The sequence below is a fragment of the Chrysemys picta genome, chromosome 11 (genome assembly GCF_011386835.1).
Source record: "Chrysemys picta bellii isolate R12L10 chromosome 11, ASM1138683v2, whole genome shotgun sequence".
Classification (NCBI taxonomy): Eukaryota; Metazoa; Chordata; order Testudines; family Emydidae; genus Chrysemys; species Chrysemys picta.
The window spans coordinates 74,003,819-74,019,884 of NC_088801.1; the positions used below are offsets into that span (position 1 = coordinate 74,003,819).

General features: G+C 47.1%; 1 protein-coding gene across 2 annotated transcripts; it reads left to right on the forward strand.

Moving 5' to 3' along the window:
- Positions 1-235: 235 nt before the first annotated feature.
- Positions 236-11,589, forward strand: ACKR3 (atypical chemokine receptor 3). Of its 2 annotated transcripts, XM_005292107.5 has the most exons (3): positions 523-588; positions 5,786-5,901; positions 9,416-11,589. In XM_005292107.5, exon 3 carries the CDS (start codon positions 9,443-9,445, stop codon positions 10,535-10,537), a length of 1,095 nt encoding a protein of 364 aa, XP_005292164.2. In that variant the 5' UTR covers positions 523-588; positions 5,786-5,901; positions 9,416-9,442; the 3' UTR covers positions 10,538-11,589. The 2 variants fall into 2 exon arrangements, with proteins under 2 accessions (XP_005292163.2, XP_005292164.2); XM_005292106.5 differs by lacking the exon at positions 5,786-5,901 and having other exon boundaries at positions 236-588.
- The last annotated feature ends 4,477 nt before the right edge of the window (positions 11,590-16,066 follow it).

Consider the following 16,066-nt stretch of genomic DNA (forward strand, 5'->3'; position numbering starts at 1 on the left):
TGTTTCCTGAAGTGTGTTTCGGGCTGTACTGAAACTGTAAATGTGATTTGTACTCTACAAAAGTGGTGATCAGTCAAACAAATTAAAAAAAAAAATCTAGAAAAGCCACACCACACAGTGGGCTTTGAAGATTTCAAGAAATTGGCCTTAAGATCAAAGTCTTCAGCAGAGTTAGGAAATACACCTTTTCGTGTGTGCATGTTTGTTAAAGGGATCAAAGATCTATAGACACCCAAGACAAGACAAATATTTGATAATTGAAGGAGACGGGCTAATGTTGGCTTTGGGGCTTTTAGCAGGATGCAGGTGACAGATCCCACTCAGAGGACCCTGCCTCAGCTGTACTCGGCTTTCCCAGGGAGGTGATTGTGCAGAACTGCCCAGGCAGGAAACAACAATCCAGCCTCAACTTTCCACCTCCCCGCCCCAAGGATTCTGGGCAGGAACCTGCTTACAAAGCTGCCACCTAGAGGCGCTTTTCTGCGGTGTATATAACAGCGAGGCAGCTGGAAAGAGTACTCAGTCTCTTGAAAACGGCTCTGCAACCCGGGTCTGAAGGCAGGAGGAGGGGAAAAGCCCAGCCAGGAGGTAAGGCACTGATCTCTGCTCTGCACTGTAGAGAAAGGGAGCGCGTGGGGCTCCTGGGGCAGAACGCGTGTCTGCTCTGGGGGGAAATTCACCAAGGCTGGGAAAGGTGGGGGGGGCATTAGAGAGCTGCCTTACCGTGAGGGTTAAGCTGCAAACGCGGGCAGCCGTCTCTCAATGGGGCTGGGGGGTTGCCTGCTCCCGGCGGAGGGCAAACCCACTGCCCAGGGGGAGAGATCCTCCCAAGTGTCTTTGTTTTCAATTCTCGATTATTGGAAAGAGTCCCATCTTGCTCCAGTGCCTGCTCCCCTCCTCTGGGCTCTGACCTCCAGACTTAACCCTAAGATCGGGACGCGGACAGACCCCCCCCCCCCATCACTGACATGCCTGGGTCGTTTAGGGCGAGTAAACCGCGTGCGCTACTTTAGTCCAGCTTTCCGGAGACGCGCTGGGAAAACCCGCCACGCGTGGGAGCCGCGATTCTTTCCCCGGGACTGGCTCGGGGGCGATTGACTGTTTCTGCCGGGGTAGTTAGCAGTCGCGTCGGTGCCTAACTGATGCTAACCTCTGACCTTCCCCCCAATCCTCGGCTGCTGCAAATCGCCGAGTTACATCGAGTCCTGTTTCTTGATGACCTCAGGGCCCATCTGATTTGACCCTTTTGTCTTTCACTCTTCCCTGACCTCCCCGTAGAGGCGAGAAAGCGGATGAACCGGAGCGCAGCCGCCTTGGCCGCAGCCGCCCCCGTTTTCACGAGCGCAGCCTTTGAGAGGGGCTCGGGGAGTTTGGTGGACAGGCTGCACGAGTCCTTTCAAGGCAGCCTGGGGTGGATGCGCAATGCACGGTCACTTCTGGGGGGGAATGAGGAGTTGTAAAGTTATCCCAGCCCGCTGTTAAAAGCAGAATAATGAGCGGTCCAAACGGGAGAGTGCCTCATTAAAGGGTTTATGGAGGCACTTGGTGACATGCCCTAAAACGTGCATTCGGCCACGATTGAGGGGCAGCAGTGGGCCCTTTTTGTCCTTTCTCTGACGCAGATGTTGCCTTTGTGTCTGTGCCTTTCTGAAAGCAAACCGTGGGGGTGAAGGAAGGGTGCGTTGCGTTGCGTTTTCTTTGCATGCCTGGCAAAGAAAGCACCGCGTTGCTGGAGCCTCTTCGCAACTTTTCACCAGCAGGGGGCCCGATTCGCCTCCCACGGAAGTCCTGGTGGGCAAAACTTCCACTGGGAGCAGGATCGGGCCCGTAAGAGGGAGCCTATCTTTTTTTTTCTTGTTGCAATTCATCCTTCACTTTAGGAATGTTTCCAGGGAAAAATCATTCCCCGGGGCTTCTAAAGCAGGGTTAGCGCTTCTCTTCCCATTTTGGGGGTGAAATGATGGAGTAATAAATACATCAGGTCTTGGATGCAAAAATGTAAAATGATAATGTTGCAAACCCCAACTATTCCTCCCAACCTGGGGGCGTGTGGGAGCCGTCCCCCCATGCCCCTAAAAGAATCCTGTGGCATGAAAAGCAATTCCCCCCCCCCCACCACCACCAGCCTGATCATACCCAAAGATATATGATGTTGTTCTATGAAATAATTCACACGATACAGAGAGAAGGGCCCCATTAGCAGCAATCCTCAGAGGATCTATAAATATCTCCTAATGGGGGCCCATCGACTTTCTGGATTTGAAATGCCTTTAAATTCTGAACAGTAGCTTTTTGTGCGACTGTTTCAGGCATAAAGTCAAACTGTTTTCATCCATCGAGAGAATGCGGGAGCTGCTCGAGTTTAACACAAACGGAAGAGAACGCAGGCTATCCGGGTATGCCAAGTGAGCAGCATAACTGTATCTAAGATGCTTATATGTGCTCCAGCATCTCTCTCGAAAGTATTATGCATAGCCACTGTCCATGCTTGTCTGAGAGGGACTTTAAAGGTCAGACGTATTGATGGTGCAATGCAAACGTTTGGCAGAAGAAGAAATTCCCTCTCCCTGGCTTTGAAGAGGTGGTGATTGCAACAATATCTTCCTGCCCCTGTTAACTCGGAGGCCAGTTCTGCTTTCAGTTGTACACTGGTGTAAATCCAGAGTAGCTTCATGGAAGTTAATGGATCTCCTGTGGATTTCCACTGGTGTGACTGGGAACAGCTTAGCTGTTTGGTAAGTGTTGACAGCATGCTTGGCACTTCCCAAGAGAGGGTGCCTGCACTGAGAGTTCACAGGTGAAGGGCTTGATCCTGCGAACACCTACCACTGAGCATAGTGCTGGCGTCAGACTCCGTAAGTGTTCCCAGGATCAGGCCCTAAACACCAAACCAGAAAAGACCCTGGGAAGACACCAGAAGGAGTAACACAATTATATTACACCTATACAGTAATGGCTGATGGTTTTCAATACCACTGTAACTCACTCACCAAATAACATCCCCCGATAGATTGCCCTATCAAGCAGGAGAGCGAAAAGTACCTTGCCTCAATGCTTTTTCATAGCAGATAGTTCTTATCAGCCCAAAGAAAGAGAGCGAGAGGAAAGAAGGGGTGGGGCTAGGGAGTGGAGTGTATAGCTGTCTGGAATTGGTTGGCTGAGACACGGATAGTGGGAATGATTGCAGAACTGCAGACCAGAGTTAGCTTGGAGAAATCTCAGAACAACTCTTTGTTAGAGGTCCAGTGTATATTGATGGGTCGGGTAGCTACTCTCTTCTCCTGTACTGATCTCTCTAATTTAAAACAGCTTGTTCCTTTAAATGCCAGGTTACATCCGTTCTCAGCCTTCCATGCTAAACCACCATCATGTCTAAAAAGCAAGCCGAACCCGGAAAGGGCCAAATGGTTTTAGTCAGCCTCACTGAGGGACTGATAGGCTTTTTTTTTTTTCCAACCCCACCCCCGAAACTAATCTGGATGGGAATCTGAGCTCTGGGTACACAGCCAATCCCAGACTACAGACAGACTGGCCTTTGCATGCTCTAATCTCTGAATATAGCTGTCAGGATTTCAATTCCAGCAGCTCCTCCCCAGTTGGGGATTTGAGCACAATGGACCATATCAGCTTTCTGGATGGAGCTCTTTTATCACTGAATGGGGCTGTGGGTTTATATAGATGCACACATGGAGGTACTCACACACACAGAGTAAAGGGCTAGTGGCCTGCTAAGATTCACCAGATGTACAGGACGGCCCTAATTTGCATGCAGTAAGATCACGAGAGTCATTATTTAATGAGTGGTCGAGATTGCATTGTTTTTGGCTTACCTGCCTCACCAGACCAGACCAGGCTTGCTATTCTAGGCTCAGTGCTGGCAAGTGGCCATAGAGTCCTCAGATCAGTTTAAACTCTCTGCTTTCAAGGGATATTATGCTCCCATTTTTGCATACATTTCACCAGGGAATAGTCATGCTGTATGTTTTCTGTGACCCCGATGACCTAACACCATGCATTGCCTTGAGTTGTCTTAGATTACATTTGCTTACAAGTAACCTTAGAGGCTTCCTAATGGTATGAGGATGATGTCTTCACCTTGATAGTTAACTTGGATCAGTGTCTTTGTTTGTGAAGTCAACAGTTCATTCAACTATTAATGTATCTCCCTAGGTCAGGTGATGCCCTTCCAGTCTGCATTTTAGGCATCCAAAGCAGTGTGTGTGGGGGGGAAAGGGGGGCTAGTTTTACAAAAGGGGTAAATGTGACCCAAAGGTAAATACTTATGAATTGGGGCAGTATTGCCGATCCCCACTCTTCAAAAATCATGAGTCAGACCCCCCCCCTTCAAATCACATGATTGGCTTAACAATCATGAGATTTTTTTAAAAAAGTCGGGTGCTGTTTGCTTTCTGGGTTTTGAGGCACTAGGGCATACAGGGGTCACATTTTCAAACTTTTCTCCACAACCATGAGGCCTTGAAATGTTTAAAAAAAAAAAAAATGAAAGCAGAGGTTCTCCCATAATCCTGCTGGCAACTGCAACTTTAACATTTTGACTTGGAACGACGGATCGCTGAAAACAGACTGCTTTTTTTATTTATAGCCCTCTCCCCGAGATGTCCCCTGGCTAAGATATTGTTGGGGACTTTATTTCCTGTGCAAACTTAACGCCATTCACAGCCCTCGTGCTGATGATGAGATAGCCTGTCTATAGTAGGTTTTATATGCTGATTTTTCCACATGGGACTCACTGGGGCATGGGCCTTTAAGCCAGTGTTGTCTTAACTGAGTCTTCTAGTCTCCTCGGATCAAACGCATTGCTGTTGTAACTCCCCTGATCTGGATAGCGTAACACCAGAGAGGGATTTGGCCCATCTTCGGCAGCTGGCTCATAAACACACAGCACGCAGGTGGATAGTTTTGGCAGATGTGGCTGAGAAATCCTCAGCAAAATCTCCGAGGCAGATGGGCTCAGAATGAATGATTTATTCCAGCAGAGGCCGGCCTCTCCTGAGATGCCGTAAGAGCAAAGTGCAGGGAAACCTCTGCCTTGTGCCCTCTGACTTTCATGTCAGAGTAAATCAAGAGGTCAGCATGAGCTCTCTCCCTGTCCTTTGCGCCAATAACAGCGGTTATTACAAAACTCTGGTGGCCTGTTCTGAGAATTGCTGAGCAGCTGAAGTCAGCAGAAGCTCCGGTTGCTCAGCACTTGGGAAAACTTGAACCCAACGGCTCCTGTCTATGGTACTTATCTGGCCCCCATCACAGCACCTCACAGTCTTTAATGCATTTATCCTCAGAACACCCCTAAGAGGCAGGCCAGGCCTATTCTCCCCATTGTACAGATGGGGGAACTGAGGCCCAGAGAGACTTGCCCAAGACACACCGGAAGTCTGGGGCATGGGAAGGGATTGAACCCAGGCTAGTGCCTAACCACTGGACTGTCCTTCCCTGTGATGGAGAAGGAAGAATCATTGAATGAATCGTCTTCAATCCATTCTTGCTCTGGGATGAGTTCTGCCTTTAGAGTGAGTGGGACTTGTTGGGCCAGATCCTCAGAGGGTGTAAATCGATGTAGCGCTATTGACTTCTGGGGGTGGATCTGGCTCACTGTGTTTTGCAGGCTTCTTTGTTTGTTGTGGCTGTTACGCTACAGGGGCCAAGTAACACCTGTGGGAGCGAATGCCTTTGGCAGTGGGAAGTACACCTGAGAGCCCCCTCCTCCCCAGGCAGGTCTAACCGCCTCTCTGAGGTGCACTAACTCTTGTCTTTGCATTCTATACAGTGCCCGTAGCAGTGCTACCAGGATACCCGAACACGCTGATTTCCACAGCGGACGGGTTTTTCCTTTCGCTATTGATCATTATGAGTCTGGAAGATGAAATCCTCATCGCTGCATAGGTCAGAGGAGATTTCTCTCTGAGCTTGTATTTAAACACTACAGCTTGGCACATGCCCAGAACTGAATGGAAACCAGCAAAGAATACAGCTCTTCGAACAAGATCCGGTCCTCTGATTAGCCACAAAGAGCAGTTCCTCCAGTACTGGGCCGGAGCTGAAGCAGCTTCATTTTACTGAAGCAAGGCTGTCCTTCTTAAAACAACGGGTTCCTTTTTTATTTAACAATGCCCATTTCGCTTCCAAAGCTCTGCCTTCAAAATGTCCATGGGCTAGAAGGATGATGGTCCATATGCATGTTCACTCTTTGCATAGGGGTGTGATCTCTCTCGTTAATATCACCACTAAGTGTCCAGCCAAGGGACAGTGGACCTGTTAACCCTCTTCTGTTATTGTTTCCCCTTATCTCCCCTCTCTCTTCCTCAGCTTGTTTCAACAGCAGTACCCCTGTTGGGCTTGTCTAGCACTAATCATGTAAACTGGAGCATGCCACTTGAACCGCGCTTCGTAGGCAAGCAACTACCTCCCTGCAGGGCCGGGCTCTCCTCATGCACACCTTGCAATTTCAGTCCGCAACAGAGTAGTGCTTCGAGCAGCCTAATGTTATCTCACGCGTGGCTGATTTTCCTTGTTAGTTCTTGCAAAGTAGCAGGCCCCACAAACCCCGCTGAAGTGTCCCCTGTATCCAAAAGCTTCTTTAACGAGGAGAGAGGGAGATGGGGGCTGTTCACAAATGCGGACTGCCATGTAAATGCTTTCTTGGGCGTGGCAACAGTTTCTTAAATCAAATTAATATTGCCCCAAAGGCAGCAGCAAAAAGCAGAAGGAGTGGGTCACAGCTGCACCCTTTTCCTTTATGGGAGAGGCTGCGTATGTGTAAAAAAAACCCAACCCTTGTGCCTGGCAACAATCCAAGATGTCTAAATGTCAGAAAACAGTTCTATCCTAAGGGGGAGAAGAGGAAAGGGAAACCTAAAATAAAACCATGAAGTGAGGCAAAGATGGAGGAAGTTCTTGTCCAGCTGACCCCTTGTGTACCGCCCTTCCGGGCCTGCCTAGGAGGTCTGCTTGTAAAGCCCAGCTCAGCGGGAAAGTGAGTAAAGGGAAGAGCTATACGTTAAGGTGAAGGGACCAGCAGAACAACACAACTTTCCACACAGTCTGGGCCAGATTGTGGCAGTTAATTACTGCCCTGCCCTGGAGGGGCAGCATTGCATGCCCTCCCTCAGTAACCCCGCCGAGGTATTTTTGCCCACCACTTACTCCAGTGTACTAGGAGGGTTGTACCATTTTCCTCTTGTCAGGATGGTATGTAGCATCCCTATGGCTTGCGGAAGGGTCTGTTCTCTTGTGACAGCGGAGCGCTGTGATTTCAGAGCACGCTCCGCTGAATGAAGATGGAGGCCTTTGTCTTGTTCTCAGTTACACCGGTTTATAAAGCGGGGGTAACTCCACTGAAACCAGCGGGCCTGGTTTTCCACTGCCCTGCTCCTTGTGTTGTCTTTTACCCCAGTGCTAAGTGCGTATAGGATGCTCCCAAACTGGGTCTCAGAGCTCCCTCTCTCCAGTGCTAGAGTTTCAGCCTCATTTTGTACTACCATAAACAACTGCAGGCCATGGGGAGTCAGGCCCACTGGTGGTACATTGGGGTGAAACCACAATGAGTGAGAGGAGAATAGGGTCCCAATTGCCCTTAACCCCTTATCCCAGGCACAGCTGCTGCTCTTGGTCTTGGCTTTGCACTCATGGCAACTAACCGGAATGGTTTCATGTTAAGCCCCAGATAAAACCTGGAGCTCAGAGCAAGAATCTATAATCACTTTGGAGAGCTGTGGATTATACCCACATAAGCCTTTGCTTCCAAGGAACTTGTCCTCAAGCCTTCTGCTGCCGCTACTGCATATGCACAAAGATGGATGAGGGCTAGTGTATCCAGTAGGGCTATTGAAGACGTGGGGCATCTCATTAAATCCCTATTCACTTCTCCTTGTGGCGACCCTTCCCTACTCATTTCCTGGCTGCACATTGGTGTAGTTCCTGGCTGGTGATATATGGCTTCAGCAGCCTCCCAAAGGTCTTGTCTATACTTGGAATTAGCCCCGATTTCCGCCATTGGTATTGCTGCACCCGTGCAAACCCCTAGTGGAGAACAGGGAAACTACAGGAGGATTTACTCCTTGAAACAGAATTAAATGTACTGGTTCAAATCATGGCTTTGCCTGTCTACACTAAGGGTTTGTATTGATGCAACAAAACTGGTGCCTGGCTGAAACTGGGGCTAAATCTAAGTGTACTGTAGATGTAACACACTGATCAGTGCATTTTAAATGTCTCTGTCTGCCTGATCCACAACGGATGTGAGTCTGTTACAGTCCCCACCTACTGTGCCTGGTCTTTTAGCACATGCTATAGCTACTCCTACTTTTATCTCCTGAGATTCCTGGTTCAGTCCCTGATATTGTCAGCCACGTTGGCAGCCATCACATAGACAAGGTCTTAGAAAGGCTGACTGGCTGCCGTGGGTGGTATTGTACCGTCCACAGGGCTGTTTGCCACTCCCGACGCGTGGCAGTAACTGCCACAATGTGTCCTGGATTTTGTGGGAAGCTGTAACATTCTGTGGGTCCCATCCTTCTGCTGGCAATACACGTAACAAGTAGCTCACCTCTTTATCCACTCTGCAGACGGAGGAACTGTTGACGCAACAATAATAATAAAGCACATAAATAGAAAGTGTGCGGTGCTGAGAGAGAGGCTGAGCTTTAAAAGCTGGGGTGAGGGCGTATTCTTAAATCCAAGATCTCGTCTAAAAAAGAAAAAGCAGTCCTGCCGCTCTACGTTACACAACAGTAAGGCTCCAATTCTCTCAATGCTGCATCATGATGGTTAAACACAGAGGAATGCTTCATTATATGTAATTGAGGGGGGCCTGGATTGAAATTTGAAATTGGGAGGGGAGTACAAAGGTCTTAGGTGTACACTTCTGTTTAATGCACCTGGAGCTGTACTTGATGTGATGCTTAACAGAACCTGTGGTAACTGTTTGACAGTACTCTCTCAGCCAGAGCAATTCTACTAGGCTTGAGGGAGTGCAGATAAAATGGCTTAAAGATTTCCCTGCTAAAAGCGATAGCATCATCTTTTATGTTGCAGAAGACAGATTCAGTCGCGTGACATTTATTTGGCCATGGTGTACTTTGTGGATTTCACACCCAGGGACTACAGCCAACCTGATGATGTCACACGCAGACGAATAAAAAAGCACACAAAAAGCCAATGTTGTTTCTCTTTTGCAGACCAGATGAGTTTTGTTTTGTGTTCCTCAGTCCCAGTTTGCTCTCCTTTTCTCTTTAACTGAAAGTAGTTTATGAGGATACGACACAATTTAAACAAAGCATCCAATGGACAAAATGTTCGCAGAGTGATAGCACAAGTGTTTTGATACAAGGATGGTAGCAGAGAACTCTTAACCTTTGCTAACCAAGATATTTTCTTTTTATTCTTATATTGGTTTTAGGTTATTTGGATTCCAAATTGACTGGCCATGAGTGCAATTGACTTGACTTCCATCCTCGATCTTCTGGATGTGGGAAATTTCTCTGATAGCAACTGGACGTGCAACAATGGAGACTGCATCATTGTGGACACACTCTCATGCCCTAGCACACTTAATAAAAGTGTCTTACTGTACAGCCTCTCTATCTTCTACATCTTTATCTTTGTGATAGGGCTGGTGGCCAACTCGGTGGTTGTCTGGGTCAATCTCCAGGCCAAAGCGACTGGTTATGAAACCCACCTCTACATCTTCAATCTAGCCATCGCCGACCTGTGCGTTGTCATCACCCTTCCAGTCTGGGTGGTCTCCCTTGTCCAGCATAACCAATGGCACATGGGAGAAATCACATGCAAGATCACTCACCTTATATTTTCCATCAACTTGTTTGGGAGCATCTTCTTCCTGGCATGTATGAGTATGGACCGCTACCTCTCAGTTGCCTACTTCACCAATTCCAGTAACTGCAAGAAGAAGATCATCCGACGCTTCATCTGCATCTTTGTGTGGTTTCTTGCCTTCTGTGTCTCTCTCCCAGACACCTATTACCTGAAGACTGTCTCTTCAAACAATGAAACTTACTGCCGCCCTCTCTATCCAGAGGAGAGCTTCAAAGAGTGGCTAGTTGGCATGGAGCTCATCTCTGTTGTGTTGGGCTTTGCCATTCCTTTTCCCATCATTGCCCTTTTTTATTTTCTCCTTGCAAGGACCATCTCTTCCTCCAGTGACCAAGAAAGGAAGAGCAATGGGAAAATCATTTTCTCTTACGTTGTTGTGTTTCTTGTCTGCTGGCTGCCCTACCACGTGGTCGTCCTGCTCGACATCTTCTCGGTCCTTCATTTTATACCCTTCAGTTGTCAAATGGAGAACTTTCTGTATGCGGCTCTTCACGTCACCCAGTGTTTCTCCCTCATCCATTGCTGCGTCAACCCCATACTCTACAGCTTCATCAACCGAAATTACAGATACGAGCTCATGAAAGCCTTTATTTTCAAGTACTCGGCCAAAACAGGCCTCACCAAACTTATTGATGCTTCCAGAGTATCCGAAGCTGAGTACTCTGCTCTGGAGCAAAATGCCAAATGATTATCACTCCCTAAAGACTTCTCTTGGACCATTTCATACTTGTCTCTGATGGGGCGTGAATTCACAGCTTGGAAGAGAAATAAAGAACCATAATTTAAATTTAGAGTTTGGAGCAAACCAAAATCATGCATTTATTTTAATGTGTTTTGTTTTATCTACTGCTAGCTAATCCAGACTTTCTGGAACGAGACCAGGGTGCAAATTCTATGGAAATGGGGGAGAATTTGTAGTAAACAAAGCCATTGTGTACCACGGATATCACGTCTTCAGTATAGGCTTTTTTTCCCATGTGTAAAGGAGACCCTCTCTTGGTTTCATTGTATATGTGTTCTATAGATATAGATATATATAGCGTGTTGTATTTAAAAACCCAAGACTTTATTTTCTGGCTGTTGGTGTACCTTATACAAATGTCTTTGAAAGTTTAAATATATTTTTATCATGTATTTGAAGTATATTGCTGATAATTGTATCCAGAGTGCTGTAGTCTGAATGTTAGATAGTCCAGTTGTAGTCAAAATGAATGACAAAGGATGACATTAATAGCTGTCTGGAGATGATGTATATTATGTGTGTGTCTACTTTGGCTGGCACATTTTATTTACAATAGCTTTATGTTATGGTGTATACCTATATATATGGAAATAAGCTGTATGTACAGAACTGTGATATAGTTTCAAGTATCAGAGGGGTAGCCATGTTAGTCTGGATCTGTAAAAAGTGACAGAGTCCTGTGGCACCTTATAGACTAACAGATGTATTGGAGCATAAGCTTTCGTGGGTGAATACCCACTTCGTACGTCTGACGAAGTGGGTATTCACCCACGAAAGCTTATGCTCCAATACGTCTATTAGTCTATAAGGTGCCACAGGACTCTTTGTGATATAGTTTGACATCATATTAAAATTAACAGTAATGTAAGAGACAGGTTAACTCCTATTTCTGTGTTTCACCAGGCAGTATCCTTATGCACAAAATGAATGACCTTATTTCCAAGAGTCCTCTCTATTTGTAAGTTATTTTTTTAAAAATAAAGATCTGGAAAAATACACAACAGTGGTTTAACTTTTTCTTTTTTTTTTTTTTCAACTAACCCTTTTATTTTCTTTGATGCAGACCTGTCACCTCTATATACACCTCTACCCCGATATAACGTGACCCGATATAACACAAATTCTGATATAACGCAATAAAGCAGTGCTCGGGCGGGGGGGGGGGGTGTCTGCGTACTCCTGTGGATCAAAGCAAGTTCGATATAATGCGGTTTCACCTATAATGCGGTAAGATTTTTTTGGCTCCCGAGGACAGCGTTATATCGAGGTAGAGGTATATGTGTGTGTGTGTGTGTGTGTGTGTGTGTGTGTGTGTGTGTGTGTATATACACACACATATACATACACGCACATTATATATATATATGTATATGTGTATGTGTGTATATATATATATATATATATATACACACACATATACATACACACACATATACATACACACACATTGTATGCTAATGGCTGACAGAAACAATTTAAAGAGGAATGTCAAAATGTCAAATGGGATTTGCTAAGGGGGAAAAGCAATGGTGTGGATGGGAGTGGGCTTTTGAACAATCTATTTAGCAGATGAGTCAGCTTTTAAGGTAAAGACAGGATCCTGAGATTGAATACACATACAAAACAAAACTTGAAGAGTGTAATAAAGCAATAAGATTTGACATAAACTAGGCTTAGTCCCTTGCTATTTCATTACTCTAGAATTCAGAGGTTTGCAAGCTTCCTTCTGACAGTCCAACTATTTTTAACTCACTTTATGGCTTCCTTTATTATTATTTGTATCACCATTGTACCTAAGAGGCCTAGTCATGTACCGGTACCCCATTGTGCTAGGGGCTGTACAAACAGAACAAAAAGGCGCTTCTTACCCCAACCAGCTTCCAATGTAAGTACTTGCAACATCAAATTTGCAAACCATTGGGCCAAAGTCAGCCAACCAAGGAGAGCCACTGACGCTCATGGCATCACAACGTTTCTTTACTCCTTTGTCAAGTAATATACGTTCATATGGGTAACCTCTTTCTGTGCTGACTGGCTTACTTTCATTGTTTTGCATACCTCTTTAATGATGGTGCTCTGGCAGTTATTTCCCAGTCAAGGTTGCTGTTGAGTTTCCATTACAAACTTAATTTTGGCTCCCCTTCAAAAAAAAAGAAATAAAAAAAAATCAATTTTGAAATTGGTAGGTTGAGGTTTTCCTACAAAATTTGGATATGGCATTCCTGAATCAGATGCCCTAAAAACTGTCTATCAGGGTTCAAAAGTCTTCTGTCCCTTTCCCCACACTTTCCTTAGGCCTGTTTTGTGCTGCAAAACTTTACAGGTTAAAAGTTGCCTTATTTCAGCACACCCTTACATGCAGCCACACTCAAAAGCGAGACCTCAAACCCCTGATTTTTCTGTCAGTCAAACTAAACCGCCTCCCCAAAGGACCGACGTCCTCTACTGCCACTCGTTCACCAGTACAGTACCAGAGTGGATGCTGCATTACCGTTACTGATTCCAACAGTCCTCCTGGAGCAATCCCACAATGCTCCTGTCCCTGCAGTGACAACTGCTCTGGTCACAATTTTGAATCTGGTCAAACTTTGTAGTGAAAAATATGGCCTTAGTTTCCCTTTGCAAGAAAAAAAACAGAAACCAGGAGATAATTAAGTCTTAGTAAGGACTTGTCTGCTTGGGGAAGTTTGACCAATTATATCAATATAGTGAAACCAATATAGTAACCAATGTATAACTCTCCATGGGGACACTCTCTTATGCCAGCATAAGAATGTCTTAACAGTGTAGATTAGACCATTTCCAATAATACATAAACTAAACAGGAAAAAGGCACAGATACTGGAATAAGAGCGTCCACCTGAGGCGTTATGCCTGAATCCGTTTACACTCCCAGGCCCATGAGCAGTGCCAGTGAAATCAAACAGAGTCGTTCAGAACTTGAGGTGTTAACTATACTTGGATGACTTCATACAGGAAGAATGTGACCTGCATTACAAGTGCCATCGATGGGGTAGGAATACCTGTATAGATGAATTAAATCTAATTATAGTCCCATTTACCTTCCAAGCTTCACACACCATCTCCCCTAAGTGCCGCATTTTGTATTGGGGTCTGAATTAACAGGAAGATACTGACAATCGCCTGCTGTGAGCGAGCTCCGGACCTCGCCCAAGATGGCTCCCAGACCTTGTCCATCCCAGCATATGGATGGAAGAAGTGACGAATGGCCTGGTAGGCTTGAATGAAAGGGAGGCTAAGCCCTTCCACTTTTTGTCTGCTCTGTTGGGGGAGATTCCAGCACAGAGGTGGAACACGCGTGTTGCTCCCCTCATGCACCATTTTAAGGTTGTCTGTGAGAGGGCGCCATCAGCAGCACCCTGACCGCCAACATGGCTGCCGCCTGGAGAAAGCTGCAGGCCCAGCCCCGGGTGGGGGATTGTGAGCAGCTGGGTGACCGTCACTGGGCTAACAAGGTAATTGGGGGAGAATATAAGGAGAGGAAAGAAGCAGGGGCAGCTAACGAGGGTGCTCAAGAGGAGTGTAGAGGGTGGGCCTGCGCTGGGGAGTAAGAGTTACAGGGAAGCCGGTCCTTGCTACAAGCCTGTGTTGCATGTTAGTGTGAGGTAATAAATGCACCCCTTGGTGGCGGATAGATGGCCTGATGTGTGTTTGTGACTGTGAGACCCTCTGAACTGGCCCAGCCAGCGAGGCTCACCGGGTAGCGATGGGGCCGCCTTGGGACACTGCTGTAATTCGGTGTCACTGCAGTATAGCCTGTAGGTTTCTTTGCATGTCCTCCAGAGGCACATGTGAGTCTACTATTTGGCGTCTCAGCTCAGGGACAGGCGGTGGCCGGTATTAATAGAAGTGCTGACAGTGCTGTATGGACTGCTCCCTGCCCTAAGGAGCCTACGGTATAAGGACTATATGTTGCCTGTTGCAGCCAGAAGCATGACAGAAGGATGGTGGCGGGGCTGCCCTTAAGTAGAGGGTCCCCCCTCAATCAAGAGAAATTCAGCTGTGATTCCTTGTGGGGGCTTCCCTGGGATGGACTCCAGAATGGCAGCTCCACCTTTCTTGGAGAAGGTGCCCTGTATATTCCCCTGCACGCCTGGCCAGCTTTGGTGCCCAGGGTCAGGGGGCAGGTGGGTCACGTCCCTAACCCTTTTACGCACCATAGAGGCACTAGCAGGGAGCAAAGCTTGTGCTTTCCAGCCACATGATGACTGGTCTGCATGCAGAGGTGCAAGGCAGAGAGGTTTGTGCCTCGCACAGCGGATGATGCCAATCTGGGCTTCAGTTGGACATCCCGCAGAATGGGATGACAGCAAACGAAAAGGCTGGAGGGGTGGTCATGGGACCGGGGGAGCGTGGAATGTCACAAAGGGGAAAGATCGTAAGATACAGCTGTTCTTATATAGGCTGCATTCGGAACTTTTTAAATGGAGAAATCAAACAATTTCAGGGAAATATTTTGATATTGATGAAAAAAGAAAACGGGGCAAACAATGCCAACCTGCCGTACTCACTGGTGTCCATGTGGAGTAATTCCACCACCTGGATTGACTCTGCTATTGCAAAGCAGGACTGGAGTGCTTTGAATGCTGGGAAAAGGTGAGTTTATCAGGACCACACAAGCAACTGAAAGTAGGGGTATAGCCGGGAACAGGAATGTCTCCTAGGGAGACCGACCCCTTTAAGGGAAAAAGGGGACAGTCCTGCCTGTGTCATAATTAGCTTCCTCCCAGCCTGGACTCATGGAGTTGAGTGTTAGTCTGATGAACAGATGGACCTGTCAGAAAGGGTTGAGAGCAGGTTAGGCACCTGTGTGAGAGCAGGATAGGCTCTACAAGAAGCAGCCAGTTTCTGGGAGGGGAAGCAATGGGAACCTGCTAGGAAAAGGGGCCTTCAGGGAGAAATCCCTAGGAGGCAGAGCTCCGCTAGGAGAGCAAGGAAGAGCTCCACAGGGCCAGGGAGGAGGGATGACGAGCCGGGGACTTCCAGGAGTGGCAGACTGTGAGAGTGACTCCAGGGGCAGCAGTGTGGAAGTCAGTGCTCTGTAACAGGGCAGGGAAAGACTTTGAGGTAGCCCAGAAGGGGATGAGAACTGAGCCCAGAAAGCAGGCTGAAGAGGGGCAGAAGAACCTCTTGTTTGGACTTCTAGCTGGACTCTTGTTATCCCGGAAGGGGTTAGGTTTGTTTAGTGGCCTGACCAGAGAGCCAAGCCACATCATCAACACTGACCCGCGTGGGGAAGTCTGAGGGGACCCACCTCGGATGAGGAAACTGAGGCAGAGATGCTGCAGGGCCCCCCCGTGTGGTGCTCTAGAGGCAGCAACCCTGTTACAGAATGGAGTAGTGACTATAAGTTGTAACATTAACAGTAGCGCTGGTTACTACAAGCTGTCTAATAACGAAGGCTCCGGTCCTGCTTTGTGCAGGGGGAGCCCGGTGAGTGCACAGGGCTAGTTA

Bases quoted from the DNA above. Each gene is read 5' to 3' on its own strand.
- ACKR3 (XM_005292106.5), top strand. From the start codon at position 9,443: ATGAGTGCAATTGACTTGACTTCCATCCTCGATCTTCTGGATGTGGGA.